Below are 26,424 nucleotides of genomic sequence, written 5' to 3' on the forward strand. Positions count from 1 at the left end.
CATGAAAATGCAATATGAATTAGTAAATGAACACTATTGACAAAGCATTTGTGAATGTACCTGTAGAACAAGTTCCTTCATGAAAATGCAATATGAATTAGTAAATGAACACTATTGACAAAGCATTTGTGAATGTACCTGTAAATATCATAGATCATCAGAAATACAATGCTATAATTCAAGGTATCACACCGGTAATTATTTTCACTATATATTACTATAGAGGGGAAAAAATCATTAAAAATCAGTTTACAAAATTGATGCCGAATAACGCAGTCAGACACGTTCTGTTACCTATCTCATCTGCCGACACCAAAAAAACAACACCCCTCGCGGCATTTTCGAAAATAAATTGCCCACAAACAAGACTACCCTCAAATCCACGTGTTTTTCACATGTGTGTAAACAGCCGGAGTACACCTCAGGAAGTAGCCTCAGCTACCAACAGCAAATAGTTCTTTTGTATACACTTGGTTATTTCTACAAATTACACAAAATTTCCTAATCAGGGGTATAAAAATTAAGTGAAAGGAAGAAGAGGAAATGAGAAAAATCGCGCAAGGAAAAACAATATTTCTTTAAATATATGGAACTACAATTGACTAAGTTCGTTTTGATTGGACAATTACCGGTGTGATACCTATAATGTGCTGAAACTACAGGTGCGTGTTTTCTATATGTGCAAGGTTAATAGCAGTGTATTTGATACTTGACTGATACCGTATCCGAGTACGAATATTTAATTTCAATCATTTTCTGTGGGTCCGATAAAATTTTGAATAAATTTCCATGCGCCTTGAACTTCTTTTTATCGACAGACATCCATGGATGATTTTGCTCCGCAATGTGAGGATTGATAGTCACACTGCCATCGTAACATCAATACATACCCGGGAAAATACCCACAATGCGTCATTAATATCCTAGTTTTAGAAATATATATTCATTTCGGACATGGGGACTGTTTCGGAGTACACCATGTAAGTACTTTGTTACGTTATTTTTCATTCTTGGAGTTTGGCAGTCATTCTAGTGCCATTATCATAAATTATCCAATATATCATACGTTTTAAAAAGCAAGGTATTTATCTATAAAACTAACGGCAATTCATCATACAAAATTCAAAAATCAAAATCCTCCTATGCATGCACTCATATTTACACTTGACTAATTTTATCGATTAAAACATTTGAATTTTATCTGTCTTTGCGACAACAGATGATAAAATGGTACATATACTCGTTAGTCGCATACATGTACATGTGCATATTTTGTAGTGTTGTCAAATGGGAGTTCAGAATGTCGGCGAAATAGGAATAAACCCCTGTAAAAATCAAACAGTGTGAAAATATATGTATTCATGTGTTAAATATTTCATCCTTCGTGTCCGAATTAAAAAATCTATTTTGAATTTGATTAATATATTCAAGACCTTCATGATTTGTACGTTAGAAAAAGAAGAGGTTTAATGCGGGCCGCCACAGGGACTCAAATCTCCGAAACTTGTCAACACGTTTTGATCCATTTGTCGCTGAAATACCCATGACTAAAATTTCGACAAATCGGCAAGGAACCGCATATTGTTATGATTCTTCTCAATAATGATAATAATGATAATTATTATTATTTACATAGCGCCCAATATGACTATAAATAACCACTCTAAATCGCTGCACACAATAAAAATGATACAGCATGTTATAAAAGTAGTAAAAGGAAATTACAATAGCATTAAGACAGCATTAAGACAGATAATATCAAAACAATGCTAGCAAAACATCAATAATTTGAAGTAAAATTACTGAAATCTAAAACATGATGTGCATTAAGAAAGTTTCACGCCGTACAATCAAATGATATAAAATACAATAGTTGAAATAAATATACACTTCCAAAAGTCATGTTAAAACTGATGGTAAAGAAACCACAAAGATTTAAGCACCTATAATATATGTACTAATAATATGCAAGTCTAAAAAGATGTGTTTTTTTTAATGTTTTTCTCAATGTTTATACAGAAGTGGCGATTACCTGACGGGATAGAAATAAGATGCAATCTTTTCCTAATATATATGTCTAAAACAACTTGGCATTTTAATACCACTATAGAAATTCTTCAACACCGTATATTATGTTTTGATGTAATATACTGTATTTCCTTCAGATTTACCGTTTCTTGGAATGCAATGAATGTTTTTCATTATTGTGGTCAAATGTTTGCCATTAAGTTGTCAGTTAATTACGTCGACTTGTCAGTTAATTATGTCGACATGTCAGTTAATTATGTCGACTAGTCAACTAGTCAGTTAATTATGTCGACTTGTCAGTTAATTATGTCGACTTGTCAGTTAATTATGTCGACTAGTCAACTAGTCAGTTAATTATGTCGACTTGTCAGTTAATTATGTCGACTAGTCAGTTAATTATGTCGACTTGTCAGTTAATTATGTCGACTAGTCAGTTAATTATGTCGACTTGTCAGTTAATTATGTCGACTAGTCAGTTAATTATGTCGACTAGTCAGTTAATTGTGTCGACTTGTTAGATAATTATGTCGACTAGTCAGTTAATTGTGTCGACTTGTTAGATAATTATGTCGACTAGTCAGTTAATTATGTCGACTTGTCAGTTAATTATGTCGACTAGTCAGTTAATTATGTCGACTTGTCAGTTAATTATGTCGACTAGTCAGTTAATTGTGTCGACTTGTTAGATAATTATGTCGACTAGTCAGTTAATTATGTCGACTTGTCAGTTAATTATGTCGACTAGTCAGTTAATTATGTCGACTAGTCAGTTAATTGTGTCGACTTGTTAGATAATTATATCGACTAGTCAGTTAATTTTGTTGATTTGTGAGATGATTATGTCCACTGGTGGGGGAAAATCCTCGTTCATATTTTCTCATTCTCTTTTAATGTCATTTGACGATATTTTCTTGTCATCTTAATATCAGATAAGTTAATATACTCATCTTACAAGTCGACAAAAAGATCTGACAAGTCGATATAATTATCTGGTTGCAGAAATATGTCCCAATGTAAAAGAGTTGACTTCATTAAGTTTATCAACCTAACAGTGTTCATGATATGAAAATGTATTGAAAATACCTGCTATACTTTTCTTTGCGCTATCAAAACTAATTTAGGAGCAGTGATATTGTCATATTGTCTCTTTTTTTGTCCGAATTCAAACGGAGACGCTAGCTTGGTTACCTTGAAACTATAAAATATACAAAACGAACATTTTTGTTGTTTGTACTTGAATATTACTGTAAAACTACTATACATTCGTAAACCCAATACACGACTTCAAATACTTGACTTTCAAATTTCTATTCACAACTTCTGAAATGATTCTTCTTGATCGTTTTGGGGTAAAAATACCCCCACATACCCACCCAGAAAAGCATGAGAAGTTAATTACCTCAAACGCAATCAGGTGTGTAAAATGTCTATGGACTTGTAGTTTCCAGCTTAACGACTCATTTCATAACTACACGGTTACTGGAAAAATATGCGTGAGCAAATCAAGACGAATGTTATTTACCTGGAGTGGCCAGAGTCTACATAAGTGCTACCTGTTGTACACAATGAAATACGCGGAAAGTACAAAAACATATTGAAAATCTGCCAACTGAATCCATCGTTTAGAAATAAGAATGAGAATTTATAAATTTATTTATGCATATTGTTTAATTTGATTTGAAATCACCCAACACACCAAAAGATTAAACGTTGTGGTCTTTATACATTTACATTCCCAACCGTTTTCTCTATGCTGCCCCTTAGAAGCTTCCCCACAACTTATTGTCTCACTAGCAAAAGAAACGTCAGGGGGTGGGGGTCCTGGTTTTAATTTCAATCAGACAATAGTTTTGATCTGGCGATTTCATATTTTATTTTCATTTCAAATGTAATATAAGGAATCGATGTCTAGTTTGTTGAGCGACAACTATGGAAATCATGATGAGCTTCTATGGAAAACGTGCCTGTGATAAGTTATGCATAACGGATTCTTTATGCAAATTATTACGTGTCATCGACTCAGATAATACCCAACACACTAGGCAGTGACCTCGTATGATTGGAAACCGGGTCACAGTTAGACTTCCTGTTCCTGTCTTAAAAGGAAAATTTCAATTCCAAATACATTTTCCGAGATAACTTTTCGACAACAAAGTAATTAAATTCTATTCTACAACAATGGTGTTGATTTGGTTCACATCTTTTTGTCTCATACGAACATGAACACTAAATGCATGCCTAAATAGCGATTATTATATAAGATTCTCTTCACTTTGTCATAAATGAAGAATTTACCCATTCCTATGCCGCGATTTTTCTTTGTGATTTTTGAGGGTCCTAGTACAATGGTCTGTCTCAGTAGATCTTAATAGAGGTTATTACTGAATCCATATCCTCCCTGAACATTCTGAACAATAATATTGAAACATTCTAACATTATATATACCAAGTAACTCTATATTTATAAACACCCCTCCACTTTCAAGCTTATCCAACTATTATCAACTGAAAATATTACGGAATTATGTAAACTTGGTAAATACCTATATAGATGTTCATCAATTAGATCTCAGTTGTTATAAGATTATACTCAGTATCTATCCTGTCCATGTACATCAGTATGATATATTATGTTTTGTTATCATTTCATTGTATAAGTTGTTGTATATACTTTATACCTATGAACTGTATGGTTCTTGGTCAATAAACAATACAATACAATCGATCACCTGAGTATTAGTTAAAAGTAACACTAGCCCCAATGACTATATAAGTTTGAAAAAATATCCAGTTCTGTATATCTAAGCCAAATATTTAAAAATATCCAGTTCTGTATATCTAAGCCAAATATCTATCAATAGTATAAAACAAGATGTGATCGTAAAATTTAGATACCCCCCAAAAGTGCCTATACTGATTATTTCAAGACTTTACATAATATGATATACAAATATACACTAACATGATATGACTAACTTGGACCTGTCCTAGTGTCAAAACCCTGGGGTTGCGAAATTCACAATTTTGGTACATCCTTTCCTGCTTTTCCAAAATGTGCAGTTAGTTTTTATACCGTAACAGTAAGCATAAAGAAGTCTTTGAAATGAAAAGACAATACACACTATGATAATTTTAGTCGGATCTGGAACCGAAAACCCTTACCACTGGGATCATGAAATTTACAATTTTGGTAAAGGACGACCTACTCCTTCTAAATATTACTATTTAGTTGCAATTTGATAACATTAAAGAAGATGTCATCTACATGTTTACATATATTCATTGTATATACCAAGTTTGGCCACGCTCTGGAATCAGAACCCCCATCGCGTGGATCGTGCAATTCACATTTTGGTAAAGCCTTCCCTGCTCTACATCACTATAGTTTTAGGTTTTCTTAAAGATGTACAATTGTAGAGAAGATGATTTTTGAAAACCAATGTTTGACTGTTTTTGCCCCGCCACTAAGACCCCGGGAGTGCAGGAGTTCTGAAATTAACTATTTATACCTGACAGTATAACCTGTTGAAGCTTGGCAACTACTCCATTTCTCTTCCCTACTATTACTGCAGGTACATCACTTGCAAAGGATGTCGTATTTTGCAGGGGTATTTCCTTAGAGTTAAAATAGTCCCTCATGGCTGTGTAGATGGTTCCAGCTTCCCCATTTGAAAGTTTTACATCTTGGAGGAATGCTCCATTGTCAACATATCTGTACACCATGGCCAAATGTTTTCTGGCACTGACGTCAGTGTACTCATCCACCATGACACCGTAGGACTCGTTGGTCACTTTGAACTCCACCACTTCTGCCTGGCAGTCTAGGAACTCTCTGGTCACTTTGAACTCCACCACTTCTGTCTGGCAGTCTAGGAACTCTCTGGTCACTTTGGACTCCACCACTTCTGTCTGACAGTCTAGGAACTCTCTGGTCACTTTGAACTCCACCACTTCTGTCTGGCAGTCAAGGAACTCGCTGGTCACTTTGGACTCCACCACTTCTGCCTGACAGTCTAGGAACTCTGTGGTCACTTTGGACACCCCCACCACTTAAAAAAAATCCTGGATCCACCCCTGATATAATAAATCAATAAATAGATTTATAAACACACAAGAAGATAAATAATATGACTAAATAAAAACATAAGGATAATTTTTTTAAAAGGAGTAAATAGATGAATAAGCAAACTGTTAATTAACATGAATAGATTATAAGGATATTAAACATGAATAAATAGATAATAAAGATGTGTCAGTAGAGTTTAAATGGATAAATAAACAACAGGAATAATTCAAAGGCATGGGGATATAAACTTTAAAATGAGTGCATGAATAAAAGCTGACAATTTTTTTTTATTGTTATGATTATAATTCTTTATTGTATTTTGATATAAATGACATCTGGCGTTAATGGCTTAATGCTGCTGGCTCTTTGTGTCTAGCATCTTTTTTCATTGATATACGGGTGATATCCGTATTTTTATACCGAGGGGTTAAATAATTGGTTTATACATTTCTCAATTTGACATAAATACATGTAAAGTGTTACTCGGGGATAGACGGGCATAATTATGTTTTTATTATAATCATTATGTACCGAGATTCGATCTCTTCATGAAAAATAAATTGATATCAACATCAGTCTTGAAGTTCACAAAAACTTTTTTCGAGACACTATCCATACTGGATAAGTGTAGTCTAATGTCATTATGAATTCATAATTAAAGGCATAAATCAACAGGGTGAATTTCAAACGCAGAGACATTGTAACGTGTGAATGACAAACACAAACCGGACTTAAATGCAGGAATGATCTTATAGATTGTAAAAACCTAAGCAATTTATTTGCCAAAGCATTTTTCTACAATTCGGTAGTTTCAGTGAGTTTGGCGAGAGTTGTAGTGAACACGGGGTGCCCTACATTCTGCTTTTATGTTCAATCCATTATGCGAACCTTTCGTCAGTATTGATGTTTTCTCTTAATTGACAGAAATATATGTTTGTTCTTGCACTTGTAAGTTTAAGCTCAGTTCAAGCTTACTGGATAATTTTCAAATATTTCATTAAAGATGTTAATGAGTACTCAACTATCACTCGGTCATACCGATCATCAACTAAATTTTTCATGATAAATTTACTGCAGATCAGCATGATCATTAAACATTGAATACAATTTTTATACCACAGATAAATTTAAATTTTGGAGATGCAATTTATAATCATTATATTATTATATCATTTGTTTACACTAAAAAATACTTATTAAGAATCTGAATCAGAGTGAGCTTTCATGAAATTCTTATCGACTATGTTCATTAAGAAATGCTTCCGTAATTTTTGTCACCGAAATGAGGGTATTTTCCTCGGAAGCCGACCTCTTCTGACTCAGTTGATAAACTGTCTCTTCATTGCATGTCTGCAACATAATTGTTACTGTATTCTATCACGTGTGTGTAATTGGAAAGGTTTACACGCAGATGGCATGTTGTGTTTAGATTTTGATACATGTTAATTACCGAATGTATGTTTCATTTTTGTGTTTTTCTTACTTTTTATCTACGTTCTCTCTAGCTTTTGTATCTTAGATAGATACTGGTATACAAATGTAAGCTGTATCAATTATAACAGGACTTATACACGCAGTATCAAAATATGGGTGTAGAGAACTGCACTTTATGTGTAATCTATGTAATCTAACACAAAATGGTCCCTCTCATGACCTTAAATCGTGCAGTATCCATAAGCACACCAATCAAGGAAATATCCTTTCTCATTAAAACCGTGCATAATTCTGAAAAACATTATCTCCCTCTGTAAAACTCAGGTTCAAACTGATACCCCGAATTTAATTCACTTTCTGATGATATGCAATGTGCCAATATACAACATAAGCTACTGATATCAGCACCAGTGCTGCCCTCTAGAGGATGTTAAGAGATACCCTAGAAGGGAAGTAAAGATGTCAATATGGCAGCTCGGTGATTGAAAAGATTCGTTAAGGGGCTGACATTTTGTCACCAAAAATTAATTTAATGAAAATTGCTATATACTATATATTTTAGCAATAATACCAGTATTCAATTATTTCAAACACTTTTCAACCTAAAAGCAGGCACATGAATGTGTAATTTTGGTGAGTAAATAATTATTGTTTTGCGGGACAATAATTCTTCCTTATATTTTTCTTTACTCTAAAAGCGGTTATCTTACATGTAGTTTTATTAGATTTCTATTGCTTTCGTACAAAATGATTGTTTTTATTAGTCATTAATGTATTGTCCTATGCTACTAAGAGATCTTGAGAGAGAGAGAAATGGTTGCTATCAATTTCACAGCTAATGCCCCTTTAATTTCCTACTTAAGAAATCTGAATGATTTTCAGAATGACAAATTAAAACCCTTGTCACTTTTTTTATGTTCACTTCCTTAAACCAAAATGATTTTTAAATTGGCATCTTGTAAAAAAAGATAATAAAAAAAACTACTTGTATGTCTTATCAAACTACATATTAATTTATCTTATTACCCATATTTAATAGTTCTGTGTTTCAATAATCATTACCAATATATAAATAGAAGATTTTTTCTGATATTTACTGATGATAATACATATTAATTAATTGATTATCGCATGTATCGTTTAGATCCTAGGGGTAAACGTAAGGTTGGGTGTTATAATTGTTTGTTTGTGCTTTATTCATATATATATATATATATATATATATATCCAAATTGTGTTTTTAAAAAAATCACAGTGTCCGGTATAAAATATTAAAAGAAATAGAATAAACAGTACACAAAGTTAAAAATTTAACGCAAGCGCCTTCATTTTATAATCCTCAGGCGTTACATTTTAAAATAGTTTTGAAATGGTCTATTTTAAAATGTAACGCCTGAGGATTATAAAATGAAAGTGCTTGCGTTAAATTTTTAACTTTGTGTACTGTTTATTCTATTTCTTTTAATATATATATATATATATATATATATATATATATATATATATATATATATACTAGGGTGATATGATTGCTGGTTTTATATATATATATATATATATATATATATATATATTTACTAGGGTGATATGATTGCTGGTTTTATATATATATATATAATTATATATATATATACTAGGGTGATATGATTGCTGGTTTTATATATATATATATATTTACTAGGGTGATATGATTGCTGGTTTTATATATATATATATATATATATATATATATATACTAGGGTGATATGATTGCTGGTTTTATATATATATATATATATATATATATATATATATATTTACTAGGGTGATATGATTGCTGGTTTTATATATATATATATATATATATATATATACTAGGGTGATATGATTGCTGGTTTTATATATATATATATATATATATACTAGGGTGATATGATTGCTGGTTTTATATATATATATATATATATATATATATACTAGGGTGATATGATTGCTGGTTTTATATATATATATATATATATATATATACATGTATATATATATATATATATATATATATATATATATATATATATATATATATATATATACTAGGGTGATATGATTGCTGGTTTTATATATATATATATATATTTACTAGGGTGATATGATTGCTGGTTTTATATATATATATATATATATATATATATACTAGGGTGATATGATTGCTGGTTTTATATATATATATATATATATATATATATATATATATATACTAGGGTGATATGATTGCTGGTTATATATATATATATATATATATATATACTATACTACATACTAGGGTGATATGATTGCTGGTTATATATATATATATATATATATATATATATATATATACTAGGGTGATATGATTGCTGGTTTTGAAGACAATGATCCTTTCCTTTCCGTTGTTCTTTGCTTCGTTAATCAATGAATTTTACATTCAAGAGCACTACAGCTGATATACTTACCGTGGATTTAAAATTCTATATAATTGATCCTCAATGCGACGGTAATCCAATCTGCTACTCTGTTATAATGGCATTATGAGGATTTTCAAACTTGATTTAAATCTGCTTCCTCTTGTTGGTTTTTTCTCACCTTCAAGGCACAAATTCATGACTATCGACAAAGATTGATTTATGATTGATTGTATAGGGTTTAGCGCCGTATTGGCTATTTTACGGCGGTTATTTTAATAAGATTGGGAGAGTTTGAAGCATCATAGGGGTCAGTGTTTGCCCAACTGTCTATTTTGTATTGCTTATAAGAGTTATGAGATCGATCACTGTTCGTTATCTTCATCCTTCATTTAACCATCGATCATATATCTCTGCCGGTGGACACTCTGTTCCCAAGGATACGAGTCGCTCGATGTATGTTCTTCCATAAATATAAACAGGGTCCATGTTTGTCCAACTCTCTATTTTGTATTGCTTTTAGGTGTTATAAGAGATTGATTATTGATCGTTATCTTCACCTTTCATAGGAATTAAACAGAATAGATATACAGTATACCGTATAGCGGATTTTTCCTCGGGTTGATAAATTTGGCTTATTTTAACGGTTAAATAGCGTTCCGCAAATTTTCATTAATTAAATATGCACCCAATCGTGACTTCGATATTTGCAAGAGAGATAACTCTTCTTTGTCCACCAAAATTAACTAGGCTAAAGTTATTAGTATAACTTTAAGCCAGCAAAATTTTAGACCTGAGTAAAAGAAAAACTGCTATATTGTATCGTTCCTCATCTTGTTTCATTACTTTCAGTACTTTGATTTGATTTGATTTCAGCCATTTCACGGCAGACCATCTGGTATTGTGTACATTTCTAATAACTGACATTTTTACATGTAGATATAACGTGTAAACATCAAAATGTCTACGATAAGCATTGGGATGGAGTCTTCTTATATTCAACGGACATGCTGAGGTGTGATATTTTGAATGCGAAAATTATGAAACATTTACATTCTATTTTTACAAACACAAAAAAGGTTGCCATTACGGAAGACATTTGTATTTACCCTATGGTTTATTACCAATTTTGTCTGGCTTTGTAACATGAACACTCAGTATAGATATATGTCTCTGTGCAAATGAGAACAACCAAACACTGGTAAATTCAATAGGATTTCAAACAGACGGATTATCTTCTTTTTTTTCTGTCCATTGTTTGCACTGACGGACGGCGGACAAAGTTTGATCACAAAAGCTCACATGAGCTTGTACATGTAGCTGAAATGAGCTAGAATGCACACGCTCTATTTCTTCCTAATTCATATATACTATGCATGCAAGACCCATTTATGCACCATCAACAACGTTTCTGCGTTGCAGTAATCATTCAATGCAACATTTTATTACCATTTCAGTATCATGAGCAGATTCTTCAGAAAACAACGTGACGCAGTTTTCCGGAAACGACACCGATTTGACTTCACTTCCTGCGCGTCCATTACCTGTCTTATTTTGTATGTGATATTTACATATGTGGAAAACAATGTGGAATCAATGTGTTGGTTGTTTACACCACGCCTTGGTAGGTTTGAATTAAGAATAATTATACAAAAAAGGGATGTCTTAATTATGAATAGTATCCTAAGTGGTGAATATGCATAAAATTATATTTCTTGATGCATGTAAATTAATGCGTCTTTGATAGGGATTCATTGTATATATACTTTTATTGGGTCAGAATAACTCTTGTCTGAAAGGGACTGATTCCCGATTTCCTTCGAATTTTGTTATCAAAATCTCCTGTCTGGCGTGTTTAAAAGGTTTCACAAAAAATAAGGTTATACATTATGACCAAACTCCATAGTTGAGAGTTTAAAATTTGTTTTACAAACAAAGATCGGGTCGTGTTATTGTTTACGAGGTTTTCAAAATTAATGGATATCGATTTAAGTTTATGACATATATCCATTAAATTACAAAATTAACATTTCACTGGTTTGTTTGTAAACATAAAGAGACTCGAGTATTTCTTTACATAACACAGGGTTAATGCTAAAATATTGCTCTTATCCTTCACAGCTGTTAAAATTTTCGTGAAGAGCAAAGATAGGGGCTTGGTAGAACATTTACTGGATCCAGCAATGTTTCTGTTTGTAAGGGTTTTTATGAAGTTTAGGAATCCAGTATAGGTACAGTAACTCATATTCATTCGATACATTGACTGGAATATTAAATGTGTCAAAAACGGAATCATAGTTTTAAGAATTTCATCTTTTTAAAGCGCAGTTAGAGTATAAGTACGATAACCAAAAGTGGAATAATGCCAAGTTCGTTTTAAATACAGTTGTATTAATGAGCCTTACAAACAAAGACAATGTTGTTACAAGCCTTGTCAGCTGGAACCAAAACATATTCCTCATGTAACCTATCTAATTCTTTTATCACTTCTGGTTTACGAAACACAGAAGGACAGATGGTACATGTACATACTTTTGGTTTGATGTGACTAATGCAGGATTTTTACTTTTAATCCATTCTTTTTTTTACTTTTAATCCATTCTGACAATGTATCAAGTTCTTTTTCATATTTAGTCCATCGTCTGGCATAATCTAACTTGCAGTAGGTCTGATCCACAAGACGGTGTTCGATGTGTTGTTTGTTTACCATCGCAAAGATGTCACAAATCAGCCGTAAATTAGTCCCCAGATATAATAAAAAATATTCTGTAGAATGCTTATAAGTGCTTATCACCATAAAATTTACAGTCTACCGGTATATCTTTTAAGATAATTTTCTGTAGAATTCTCTTCTAGAACACTCGGTGTTTCGATAAACAAGTATTACATCACCTTTCTATTGAACTCTGACAAACATCGTACTAAAATAGAATGTTTTGAATCTTGCCTACATCACAGATGTCAACTAAGTACATTGTATAACACAAGTAAAACCGGTATGTTTCAATTATCAATAGGATTAGACATAAAACAATAGATTTCAATTCTGAATATCTCTTTACATAAAACAACAGTTTTTATTAGACATACGAATCTAGCAATATTGGCCAAAAATTTAACCATGCAAGCAAATAAGAGATAATTAATTCATATCTTCTTATTCAAATATCCATGAAAGATTTCTAACGTAATTTGTTTATTTTTTATGTTTCACTTTTATAGAGGGGAGCATCGAACCGAACCTGTCCCTCACTTCTTATGAAGAGATGTCATCTAAATTCAAATGGCTGCACGCAGGGGGACATTACTCCCCTACAAACTGTTTACCCACTCAAAACGTAGCCATACTAATTCCGTTCCGAAACAGGGAGGAAAACTTGCGAGTTTTGTTGAATAATCTTCATCCGATTCTTCATCGCCAACAGATAATGTACACAGTGTATGTCATAGAGCAGGTAATACATGTTTTCTTATCATAATCATTCTGACTACAGGTGAGACTGTAAGTGTGAAATTCTATCCAAAGCGAGAAAATTATCAAAATTCTTCTAGGTTCTTGTTTTACATATATGATTCTATTTCAAGGCCGATGATAAACCCTTTAACAAAGGAAAGCTGTACAATATCGGGTATCTAGAAGTACTTAAAAGAAACCATACCTGTTTCATTTTTCATGATGTTGATCTTATTCCGGAAGATGACAGAATTCGCTACGGATGTTCAAGAAGCCCCATGCATTTATCCTTGGCCATTGACAAGTTTAATTATAGGTTCGTGCACTTCAACTGTTTTCTTTAAAACACGTTTGTTGCAAAGGCACATTAAGAAAACATAAAATTCTGTAATGCAACAAAAAATAGAAAGACATAAAAGGCGAATATAAGGAACAGTGATCAATTTCATAACGCCTATAACGAATGCAAAATAAAGAGTTGGACAAACACGGACCCCTGCACATACCGGAGGTGGGATCAGGTACCTAGGAGTAGTAAGCACCCCTTGTCGACCGGTCACACACGTCGTGAGTCCTATGTCTTGATCAGGTAAAGGGAGAAATCCGTAGTTAAAAATAAGTGTACCAAGAACGGCCTATCAATCGGTTATGAAACACGTCAGACAGCATTTGATCCAATGATAGAACATATGGACAGATTAGATCATTATAATGATCATAGCGTTTGCTAAATATTGACTTTAAAAGACGGTTAAATCCCTTATAACATTAACTTGTTTTTCAATTTAAAAACATAAACAGAACCATCTCTTGCGTATCGAATCAGTTGAGGAATATAAACACTATATGCAGGTGATAAAGGAATATTGCTATATGAATATGGGAAGTTGACGATGGAGAAGGTGAAATCATGATAGGTGAAGATAACGAACAGTGATCAATCTTATAACTACTATAAGCAATACATAATCCAAACAAGGACCCCTGGATATATCAGAGGTGGGATCAGGTGGCTAGGAGGACTAAGCATCCCCTGTCGACCGGCCACACCCGCCGTGAGCCCTATTTCCTGATCAGGTAAACGGAGTTATCCGCAGCCAAAATCAGTGTGCCAAGAACGACCGAACAATCGGTACGATATATTAGCACTAAAACTGAAGTCACATGTGACTGCATCAGAGTAAATCAAATCGGGTGGAATATTCTTGACCTAATGCACACTTGTATCATTACGAGTGAAAAATTTACAAAGTGTCATGATACTGTCAAGTAATGCTAGCTTCGTTGCTGACCATAGATTACTAGTAATCAGACATTCGTTTAATATAATCCAGTGAAAATATTTTCCTTTCAGAACTCATGACAAAACTTTTTATTTCATTAGTTTGAAAAGAATCAAAATTTACAAATAGGAAAACCAATAATATCATGTAGAAATCAAATCAGAGTAATTCTTAGATTACACTTGGGCATTAAAGTTAACAATTTCATCAGCAGACTCTCTGACGATAATCTAATTGGAGGAGTTTCAGCTTGGAGGAAAAGAGAATTTGAAATGGTCAATGGCTGGTCAAATCTCTTCGTTAATTGGGGAGGAGAGGATGACGACATGAGCTCTAGGTATACTACCTGTTAGAGTCTTAAGGTAGCTCCATCCTCATGTGACTTATCAACATCAATGGCTCAAAGTAAAAAAAAAAACTAATTTCCTCTTAATCTACTGTAATTTAATCATTATATCACGATTTGTGGAAAGATCAAAGAAATATCGCCGTCATTATTCTACGATATACCTTCATACGTACATGTAATAACTGATGATGAGAAAATTGATAAACCTCTCGCATGTAGTTCGTATTTTGCTAATACAACAATAAAGTCGATACCTGATTATTCAATTTTATAATCATAAACATTTATTAATATAATTATGTTGCAAAACAAATTTATAAATGATTAAATAAGATTTTCATTCAATATGAACCACAGCGGTGATCTAGAGGTAGAGCGTTAGCCCCGCATGCGGAAGGTCGGGGTTCGAATCCCGGCTGCAACAGACCTAAGTCGTTATACATGTAACAGGTAGAAACGCTCGGCATCAGGTGTGAATGTCACCGGTTCTCGTAGATTACCTTAAAAACTGATGTTCCGTGTCACAGTAGGTGTGGAACGCTTAAGAACCCTAAATGAAACCCTTCACCGGTATTGGTGACGTCTCCATATGAGTGAAAAATTCTCGAGAGGGACGTTAAACAAGATACAATCAATAAATATAAATGGTCTTCATTCTGAGATCGATACACATGTAAATAGCTATGACGATACACAGAAAAGTTAACCCTCATCCACGTACATTTGCACAGGGTTTTTAGGCTCTGCAAAGCAGTTAATAAATACTTGAACTTGAAATTCTACCATTTATCCGTCCTCGGCTTTTATATTTCAAAACAGCATTTCTCGACCTCATAGGTTTTCCTGCAACGTACACGAAAACGAGATCTTTATTTCTTAAATGACTAAAGAAAATGTATATGCTGTCACCATTTTAAAGATGTCAAGACATGCATACATAAAAGTACTTGTCAGCATCAGAAATTGGCACATTTTCATTAGACAGCATAGTGAAAATACATAAAAACTGGTAAAAATGACAAAGTTTTGATAGTTTCCAAACACTGCTTGTTTGTGAATTAATGGTGGATATCAGAGAAAACAGTGTATGATAGGTACACACAACAGAGAAAATGCCAGCAAGAGTTATTGCCCTTGACAACATTTTTAAGAATATAGATAAATGATTATTTATAGAAAATGGAAGATGAAGATAACGAACAGTGATCAATCTCATAACTCCTATAAGCAATACAAAATAGAGAGTTGGACAAACACGAACCCATGGATACCCAGAGGTGGGATCAGGTGCCTAAGAGGAGTAAGCATATAATAAAATATAAACTTCCTCAGTGTCAATTAGTTTACCAAACCTTTTCATTATACCCAGAGAATAAAATCCTTCCAAATGATAAATTTCTATCAGGTAATAAGTTTAATTTTATAAACCTATGACGTCACATTAGGGTGGAGCTACCTCAAATTAAGTTACTTTTACGTTTGGTCATATATATATTAACCTGATAATGCATAGCAATATGGTGAGAAAATCATTATCCACGTTCAATCCATGTACCAAACGATTATGAAAGTTTCTTATTGTATTTCAGAATTATTGCCAATGGATTATCGATATACCGTTACAGAGAATCAATTTCTAGATATACAATGCTGAAGCATAGGCGCACTCCCATTAACACTGCCAGGTACGTGACTGTAGAGTCCCATATACTGCCCAAAAAACCCTTGTGATCCACATTACCCAATAATAGATAATACTAGTATTCTCATATCTTATGCATGAAGGTGAAGATAACTAACAGTGATCAATCTCATAACTCTTACAAGCAATACAAAATAGAGAGTTGGGCAAACACGGACCCCTAGATATACTTTGAGGTGGTATCAGGTGCCTGGAAGGAGTAAGCATTTTCTGATGTGAAGTCATTGATTGGGTACAATGTAGCATTGAAAGAACATTATAAAGACAGAAAGACGCAGAATAAAATTCGACCAAAAAAAGCTCATTTTAGTTTTTGACTCTGGTGAGCTAAAATCTATTTTAGGGGTTGTTTTTATCAATTCCTCTATGCAGTCACTCGGCTCAAAGTAGTGTGGACCTTAGCACTTACACGTGTATTTTATTATACTGGTAGAAGGCCAATCTCTAAAGCTTACAAAAAGCGTGAAACGATTACATGAATCGTAAGAGGGATGAGATAGACCGTGAATTCACACATTTCAGAGAAAATATTTGCCACCAAAAAAAATTATCATAAAAAGGGGGTGGTAGTAATACTCATACTTTCAGGTACGAAAAAAGGTAAGAGAATATCGTTAATCATAAACATGGGCGAAGACCAAGTAAAGGTGTGGTTGAACCTGACCTAAGAGATCATATCTTCATCATAACTGGCCAAGCCGGTTGTGGAAAGATTTACAAATGCACAAATATGATTAAAACCTCCAAAGCGTTTCATGGTTTGGTAAGTAATTTTTCATGGAAATCCGAAAGAACCATAAACTTGGCAATACTCCACTTAACATTCGTTTTTCAAAAGATGTGACTCTAAATAAAGAAAATATTTCATCAAGCCCCTTCCATGTGTTCAGATCCCCATTCGATCATAAAAATTAAATAGTATAATATTATTTCTTTGAGTAATTGATAAAAAGAATAAAAACTCTATGTTATAAGATTAATAAAATATCATGCCATCAAGTAACATTTGTGCATGCATCGCACACATACAGATTTCTTGCGTACAGTGCGCATAATGAAAGGTGAAGATAACGAAGAGTGATCAATCTCATCACTCCTATAAGCAATACAAAATAGATAGTTGGGCAAACACGGACCCCTGGACACACCAGAGGTGGGATCAGGTGTCTAGGAGGAGTAAGCATCCTCTGTCGACCGGTCACACCCGCCGTGAGCCCTATATCCTGTTCAGTTAAACGGAGTTATCCGCAGTCAAAATCAGTGTGCCAAGAACGGCTTAACAATCGGTGTGAAACACGTCAGACAGCATTTGACCCAATGATAGGTTGTATTGACGAACTAGATCGTTATAACGACCATAGAATTTGCGAAATGCTGACTTCAATCGAGATTGTTGAAACCCCTGTACCATCAACTTGTTTGTCAGTAGCTTACCTCGATTTAAAAACTGACTATACCCAGAACAAGCTCTTGCATATCGAATCAGTTGAGATATATAAACACCATATGCAGGTGATCATGGAATATTGCTACATAAATATGGGAAGTTGAAGATGGAGAAGCTGAAATCATCCCGTTTGTCATATAGTTGAGTTGTCAGTTTGCTGTTAATGTCTACTTTCAATAAAATATCTAAGTATGAAGCAGAAGTGGACGACTCTGTGGTGTCCTTTATTTCGAGCACACAGGGATATATCAAATCGACGTATGAATGAAAGTTATTATTGTTAATAGAAAAAACGTCATCGATATATCGAAATGTCGAATTGAAGGCCACAGCGAGAGTTTTTTTCTTCTCGCGTAGAAGTTTTTGAATAAATTCTGCTTCATATGAATATAGAAACAGGTCAACTAACAAAGGAGCACAATTCGTGCCCATGGGAATAAAAATAATAATGATTAAAAACAGACATTCGAAATTTTGTTTTTTCATATCGAAATCTAAATGACGATTTTCACTTTCCTTGGTATTTTCTGACACTCAGGACACCAAAGAGAAATTCACTCTATTTTCCATGCTATAGACCCTAACTTACCCGGCCGTTTGTACACAAGAAACTAGCATCTTTTTACTACCATCGGTATTCTTTCACCTTTTCGTCCAGCTAATAATATTCAGAAACCCCGTCTCGGTTTTGGGGGGGTTTTTTCGCTCAAAAAATAGTGGACCGCGATAGAAATATATCAACATCATACCTTCCGTTCGTTGTAGGTGGTGAGATTAAAACGATGCAGTTGAATGACGATAAGAAATTGCGCACCAAATAGCATTAATCCAAGAATCATCAATAGATTTAGATAGGTTGTTGATTTCAGTTGCTAGTTGCTCTTTCAATAGGATTTCTCAGCGAAGTGCAGATTTTTTCACACCCTATTCATCTCTTATGATCGACGATATGACATTTTAAAAAACGGTTTCTATGCGAGGTTTGTATATTCCATTTTTAAAAAAATACTGAAGTTTAATATTTTATAAATCAAAAAAATACAAGGAGGGGAATGGGACCTGAAGTCCTGTACACAAGCACCTGCGCGTTTAATTGAATAAGATATAAGGCTTATGGCGTGTGTGACTGGTCGACAGGGAATGCTTACTCCTCTTAGGCACCTGATCCAGCCTCAGATATGTACAGTATTCCTTTTAGGAGTTAAAGAATTGATCACTGTTCGTTATCTTTACCTTTTCATATGTGCAAAATTAAGACCACGTGGCTATTTTTGTAGCTTGAATAAATTGTAGCTATTTTACTGTCATTTATTGATGCTTACGAGGTTATGTACGTCCTAGATGATTTGCATAGAGCTTTAGGAACTGAATTTCAAATTTAAGTAAGATCATAGACAATTTTAAAGATAAAGGATAGGTAATTGCCTAAGATTTAAGTACAACTTCTTGCACTATAAGCAATAAAAAATTCTTTAGTTGTGTAAGTCATATCAATCTGTAAAAATCAAAAATTAGCATAACGCCAAGAATAATTAAGTTATGTATGGAGTTTTTCAAACATGTTCTTGAACTAGAATATTATTGTAGTGACATATTTTGACAAAAATGAGCAATTTTCAGGAGTAGAGTATATAATATGTTGGGATAGTAAAATACAATCCAGACAATGTGTTAACTTACCAGTGTCTATACAATCCAGACAATGTGTTAACTTACCAGTGTCTATATAGTCCAGACAATGTGTTAACTTACCAGTGTCTATATAGTCCAGACAATGTGTTAACTTACCAGTGTCTATATAATCCAGACAATGTGTTAACTTACCAGTGTCTATACAATCCAGACAATGTGTTAACTTACCAGTGTCTATACAATCCAGACAATGTGTTAACTTACCAGTGTCTATACAATCCAGACAATGTGTTAACTTACCTGTGTCTATATAATCCAGACAATGTGTTAACTTACCAGTGTCTATATAATCCAGACAATGTGTTAACTTACCAGTGTCTATATAATCCAGACAATGTGTTAACTTACCGGTGTCTATACAATCCAGACAATGTGTTAACTTACCAGTGTCTATATAATCCAGACAATGTGTTAACTTACCAGTGTCTATATAATCTAGACAATGTATTAACTTACCAGTGTCTATATAATCCAGACAATGTGTTAACTTACCAGTGTCTATATAATCCAGACAATGTGTTAACTTACCAGTGTCTATATAATCTAGACAATGTATTAACTTACCAGTGTCTATATAATCCAGACAATGTGTTAACTTACCTGTGTCTATACAATCCAGACAATGTGTTAACTTACCTGTGTCTATACAATCCAGACAATGTGTTAACTTACCGGTGTCTATACAATCCAGACAGTGTGTTAACTTACCGGTGTCTATACAATCCAGACAATGTGTTAACTTACCGGTGTCTATATAATCCAGACAATGTGTTAACTTACCAGTGTCTATACAATCCAGACAATGTGTTAACTTACCAGTGTCTATATAGTCCAGACAATGTGTTAACTTACCAGTGTCTATATAGTCCAGACAATGTGTTAACTTACCAGTGTCTATATAATCCAGACAATGTGTTAACTTACCTGTGTCTATACAATCCAGACAATGTGTTAACTTACCGGTGTCTATACAATCCAGACAATGTGTTAACTTACCGGTGTCTATACAATCCAGACAGTGTGTTAACTTACCGGTGTCTATACAATCCAGACAATGTGTTAACTTACCGGTGTCTATATAATCCAGACAATGTGTTAACTTACCAGTGTCTATACAATCCAGACAATGTGTTAACTTACCAGTGTCTATATAGTCCAGACAATGTGTTAACTTACCAGTGTCTATATAGTCCAGACAATGTGTTAACTTACCAGTGTCTATATAATCCAGACAATGTGTTAACTTACCTGTGTCTATACAATCCAGACAATGTGTTAACTTACCGGTGTCTATACAATCCAGACAATGTGTTAACTTACCGGTGTCTATACAATCCAGACAGTGTGTTAACTTACCAGTGTCTATACAATCCAGACAATGTGTTAACTTACCGGTGTCTATATAATCCAGACAATGTGTTAACTTACCAGTGTCTATACAATCCAGACAATGTGTTAACTTACCAGTGTCTATATAGTCCAGACAATGTGTTAACTTACCAGTGTCTATATAGTCCAGACAATGTGTTAACTTACCAGTGTCTATATAATCCAGACAATGTGTTAACTTACCAGTGTCTATACAATCCAGACAATGTGTTAACTTACCAGTGTCTATACAATCCAGACAATGTGTTAACTTACCAGTGTCTATACAATCCAGACAATGTGTTAACTTACCTGTGTCTATATAATCCAGACAATGTGTTAACTTACCAGTGTCTATATAATCCAGACAATGTGTTAACTTACCAGTGTCTATATAATCCAGACAATGTGTTAACTTACCAGTGTCTATACAATCCAGACAATGTGTTAACTTACCAGTGTCTATATAATCCAGACAATGTGTTAACTTACCAGTGTCTATATAATCTAGACAATGTATTAACTTACCAGTGTCTATATAATCCAGACAATGTGTTAACTTACCAGTGTCTATATAATCCAGACAATGTGTTAACTTACCTGTGTCTATATAATCCAGACAATGTGTTAACTTACCTGTGTCTATATAATCCAGACAATGTGTTAACTTACCAGTGTCTATATAATCCAGACAATGTGTTAACTTACCAGTGTCTATATAGGAGTTATGAGATTGATCACTGTCTTCACTTTTCATACGTATGAAGACATGAATAATTGCGCGTTGATTGTTATAGAGACATAACATACGTTTATGCGTAAGTTTTTGAATTTTTAGTGTACTTCTGTATTTTTTTTTGATTTAGAATAATTCTCAATCCCAGAAGCATCTGGTGCAAATCTACATAAAATCAACTCCCGTCAGTACTTTCAATACTTCGATTTTTTTTTTAAGTTCCGATCATTCATCTAGAAAATTATTTATGCCAGCAAATAATCGTTTTAATTTTTAATATATATATATATATGTATATGTATATGTATATATATATATATATATATATATATATATATATATATATATATATATATATTTGTTGTAGATTCAATCTTCTGAAAGACAGTCAAACCCGATTTCCAATAGACGGACTTTCCAGTCTAGTGTATATCCCTCCTAAAGTAGAAGTATATCAATTATTCACAAATATATCTGTTGTAGTTTGATATCTTCTACAGGTATTATTGTAAATAAATTGATGAGGTGAAATGTCAGTATTGAGAGAGAAGGCCCAAATGATATTGAATCTGATTCCGATTCATATTCGGGGTTAGTAACGATAGGAACATTAGTCTCGAAAACCTCATCTCCAACAACAAAGTGATACAGACCCTAAAGTGCCCTACTGTACCAATGGAATGGTCAATGAATGCTGAACGGTTTGGGAACGAATGGTTTTGATTGGGGAACAAATGCTGAACGGCTTTGGGAGCGAATGGTTTTGATTGGGGAACAAATGCTGAACGGCTTTGGGAACGAATGGTTTTGATTGGGGAACAAATGCTGAACGGCTTTGGGAGCGAATGGTTTTGATTGGGGAACGAATGCTGAACGGCTTTGGGAACGAATGGTTTTGATTGGGGAACAAATGCTGAACGGCTTTGGGAACGAACGGTTTTGATTGGAGAACGAATGCTGAACGGTTTGAACGGAACGGATCGTATTTAGAGCGATACTCTACGGTTTAAGATGGAGACTGGACGCTTTGGGCCGGGAACGGAACGCTTTGGGCCGGGAACGGAACGCTTTGAGCCAAGTTTGGTTTCTATTTCAAATTCTACATTTGAGAATCTTTAGGCACTTTTCATATACAAAGATATTGTAATTAAGACAGAAAAATAAGGGTTTTAAAATGCTACCATTTTAAACTTGAAAAATTGGGGAGTGAAAGTAAATTGATGGATGATGTACCGTTATGTAGACGTGACTCCTACGTGAAATAGTTGCTTATGTACCGTTATTCATATAAGAAGGCAGTCAAAAATATCTTGGGGTCGTTTGAGGTTTAATTCTGATAAAATCGTCACCGTATAAATCAGAAATATCAACACGTTTTTGACATTATTTTGAAATAATTATCATTAAAATTACTACAAAGATATTATAAAAAGATGAGAGATTCTACATGAAATAAGTTTAAGATAAATATTACTAACATTACTGTAGAGATAATGTAAAGAGACTCAGTTTCTATCTATTTATATTTATTTATTTCGGAAGCTGGTTTTAGGAAAGATTATTCATTAGACTATGTTCTTTCATTACAATTCTTGTCACATATTTTCATGAATAGAAAGGAGAAACTATTTTGTGCATTTGTAGATTTTAAACAGGCCATTGACACTCTGTGGAGAAACGGTCTTTAGAACAAGTTAATTGTGAATTGTATTAAAGGGAAGTGTTTTACTTACATAAGAAATATGTACATGTGGATAAAATCAATTATTAAGATGAATGATATGACCAGTGATTTTTTCACGTGCAATGTTGGAGTAAGACAAGGTGAGAATTTATCTCCTTTTTTGTTCTCATTATACATTAATGATATTGATATATTTTTACAAGAGAAAGAAATAGTTGGCCTTCAAAGTATTTCTGAATCAATTGAAGAGGAATTAATGATATATCTAAAACTTTCAATTTTATTATATGCTGATGACACAGTTATTTTGGCTGAATCTGCTGAAGATTTACAGCACGCGTTGAATGAATTTTTTGTGTACTGTACGCAGTGGAAATTGATTGTTAATATGGAAAAACTAAAGTTTTGAAGAAATGTTTTTATTATAATGGAAGTATTATTGAGAATGTGAGAGAATTCAAATATCTAGGCATTGCATTTTCCAGGTCAGGTTCTTTTTGCAAAGCTAAAAAAAACATCTATGCGAAAGAGCCCAGAAAGCTATGTATGGAGTTATAAGAAAAATCAGACAATTTAATTTACCATATAAGTGCCAACTTGACCTGTTGGACAAAGTCGTTTTACCTGTTTTAATATACAGGTGTGAGATTTGGGGATATGAAAACTTGCAGATTATAGAAGTTCTCCATCTAAAAGTTTTGAAACATGTTTTTCGTTTAAAAAGCTCCACTCCGTCATTGGTGGTATATGGCGAAACGAGACGTTTCCCTGTTTATATTAATGTGTATACTAGAATTATTTCTTATTGAGCCAAATTAACATTTAGTCATGAAAACAAGATAGTAAATGTTGTTTACAAATATTTATATACACAGTATTATAATGGCACATTTTAAAATCCATGGTTTGAATGTATTCATAGAATTTTGAACATATGTGGACTCTCTAATATATGATATGAAGACGGTACTGTGAATGAAAAATGGATATCAAACGCTGTAAAAACAAAGTCTTATGGATCAATTTGTCCAGACTTCGTCATATGATGTTTTTAGCTCTTCCAAGGGTACAATGTACAGAATTTTTAAAACAAGGTTTGATCTGGAAACTTATCTTCAAAACCTACCTAAGAGACTCAGTAGCATCGTTTTGAAATTTCGTACCACGAACCATCGCCTCCCAGTAGAGACTGGCCGATGGTTTAGTATACCATATAACGAAAGGTTATGTGTTTTATGTAATGAAACAAAAATTGCAGACGAATATCATGTTTTATTAGAGTGCAGTGCTTTATCCAGTATAAGAGAATAATACCTACACAGAAAATATTGTACGAGACCAAATGTAATGAAATTTTATGAAATCATGTAAACCTTAAAAACCTGTGCATGTTTATTTTAAAGATATACGAATTAGTCTGTTCTAATAACACATAACTTCAAATTTTTGTACATATTTATGTATATATTTCACTTTGTTTATTTGCTTACCTATATACATTCCTCTGACGTTACTTGTATTGATACATGAAATTTCTGTATTGTACCTTTTCCATTGTGGTTTGAGCGAATAAAATGAATGAAGGAAGGAAGGAATTTAATTAGTGGTTCGCACGATAGATAGCACGATAGATAGCACCACGTTCATACAAGTGTATATTTAATGATCGCTACAAGTCATAACAAACTCAGATGAATCTTGTAGGCCTACTGAAAGTGGATGGAACCAGCAATAATTTATCGAAATATGATCTGTATTTTCATTGACGTTTTATTTCGTTAAAGATATTGGAGTGTGCAAATTATTATTTTTTTTATTATTATTTTTTTTTTTTTTTTTTTTTTTTTTTGGGTACCGTGAGAATGCAAATGTTTTCTGAAGAATAAAAAAAGCAACCGCCTTGCTTGTTGCTCCTATTGTTTGTCTGAAAATATCAGGTTTACTTTATTTTCTAAACATCTTTAATTCAAAATGTTCCTGTTAAATGATAGATTCATTATGTTTTGACAATCCAATGATAACGATTGCGCATTAATTTATCACGATACAAGTCATGTATTCAAAATGATTTGAAATTAAGAATTATACAGATATGATATTTAAAAAAAAAGAATTGAATAACGCATTAATTTATCACGATACAAGTCATGTATTCAAAATGATTTGAAATTAAGAATTATACAGATATGATATTTAAAAAAAAAAAAAAAGAATTGAATAACGTTTACAAGCGTGACACTGGACTTCGTCTTCATTAGATAATGGAGCGTGCACCGTTAAGCGCTTTGAGCAGCCTCCGCTGGAGAAGCGCTATATAAAAAAAACCAATCATTACCATCATCATTATAATGGTAGGCTTACATTACAGGTGTTCAGGTAAGTAGTTACTCTAGCGGCTCGGTGTGTCACTATTCACACTTGAAGACTATAGTTGAAGATTATGACAAGTAACTAATTCATCTTAATTTCCCAAAAATGACTCATTAGTAATACCATTCCTATTTACAAGATTAAAGATGATGCAGATATCTTGAGTTTATCATGTTTTATCTTTCTGTGTTAAAACTTGTCCTCATTTTAACTTCTCACGTTTCTTAAATGCCATGGAAGCTTTGATGGGTACCTGATGAAGCGGTGCTCTGTTTGACACCAACACCAAGAAGAACACAAGGTTGGAATTGAATGGACATTTATTACTAAATAAATGACGAATCGAGTAAAAACACCAACTACTATGTAAAACAGATGCCTGTAAGTATCTAAC

General features: G+C 33.2%; 1 protein-coding gene across 1 annotated transcript; it reads left to right on the forward strand.

Annotated features, from left to right (window-relative positions):
- The first annotated feature begins 838 nt into the window (after nt 1-838).
- On the forward strand, nt 839-25,773 carry LOC125660427 (beta-1,4-N-acetylgalactosaminyltransferase bre-4-like). The gene is made up of 7 exons (XM_048892259.2): nt 839-980; nt 11,403-11,569; nt 13,168-13,400; nt 13,531-13,715; nt 14,897-15,019; nt 16,621-16,716; nt 22,344-25,773. The coding sequence occupies exons 1-7, from the start codon at nt 955-957 to the stop codon at nt 22,462-22,464; spliced, it is 951 nt and encodes a 316-aa protein (XP_048748216.2). The 5' UTR covers nt 839-954; the 3' UTR covers nt 22,465-25,773.
- The last annotated feature ends 651 nt before the right edge of the window (nt 25,774-26,424 follow it).

This window comes from Ostrea edulis, chromosome 9, assembly GCF_947568905.1.
Source record: "Ostrea edulis chromosome 9, xbOstEdul1.1, whole genome shotgun sequence".
NCBI lineage: Eukaryota > Metazoa > Mollusca > Bivalvia > Ostreida > Ostreidae > Ostrea > Ostrea edulis.

Coding starts and splice junctions, on each gene's coding strand:
- LOC125660427 (XM_048892259.2), top strand. CDS start 955: ATGGGGACTGTTTCGGAGTACACCAT. Junction 11,570..13,167: donor GTTGTTTACACCACGCCTTG/GTAGGTTTGAAT, acceptor TCACTTTTATAG/AGGGGAGCATCGAACCGAAC. Junction 16,717..22,343: donor ACTCCCATTAACACTGCCAG/GTACGTGACTGT, acceptor TATTTGTTGTAG/ATTCAATCTTCTGAAAGACA.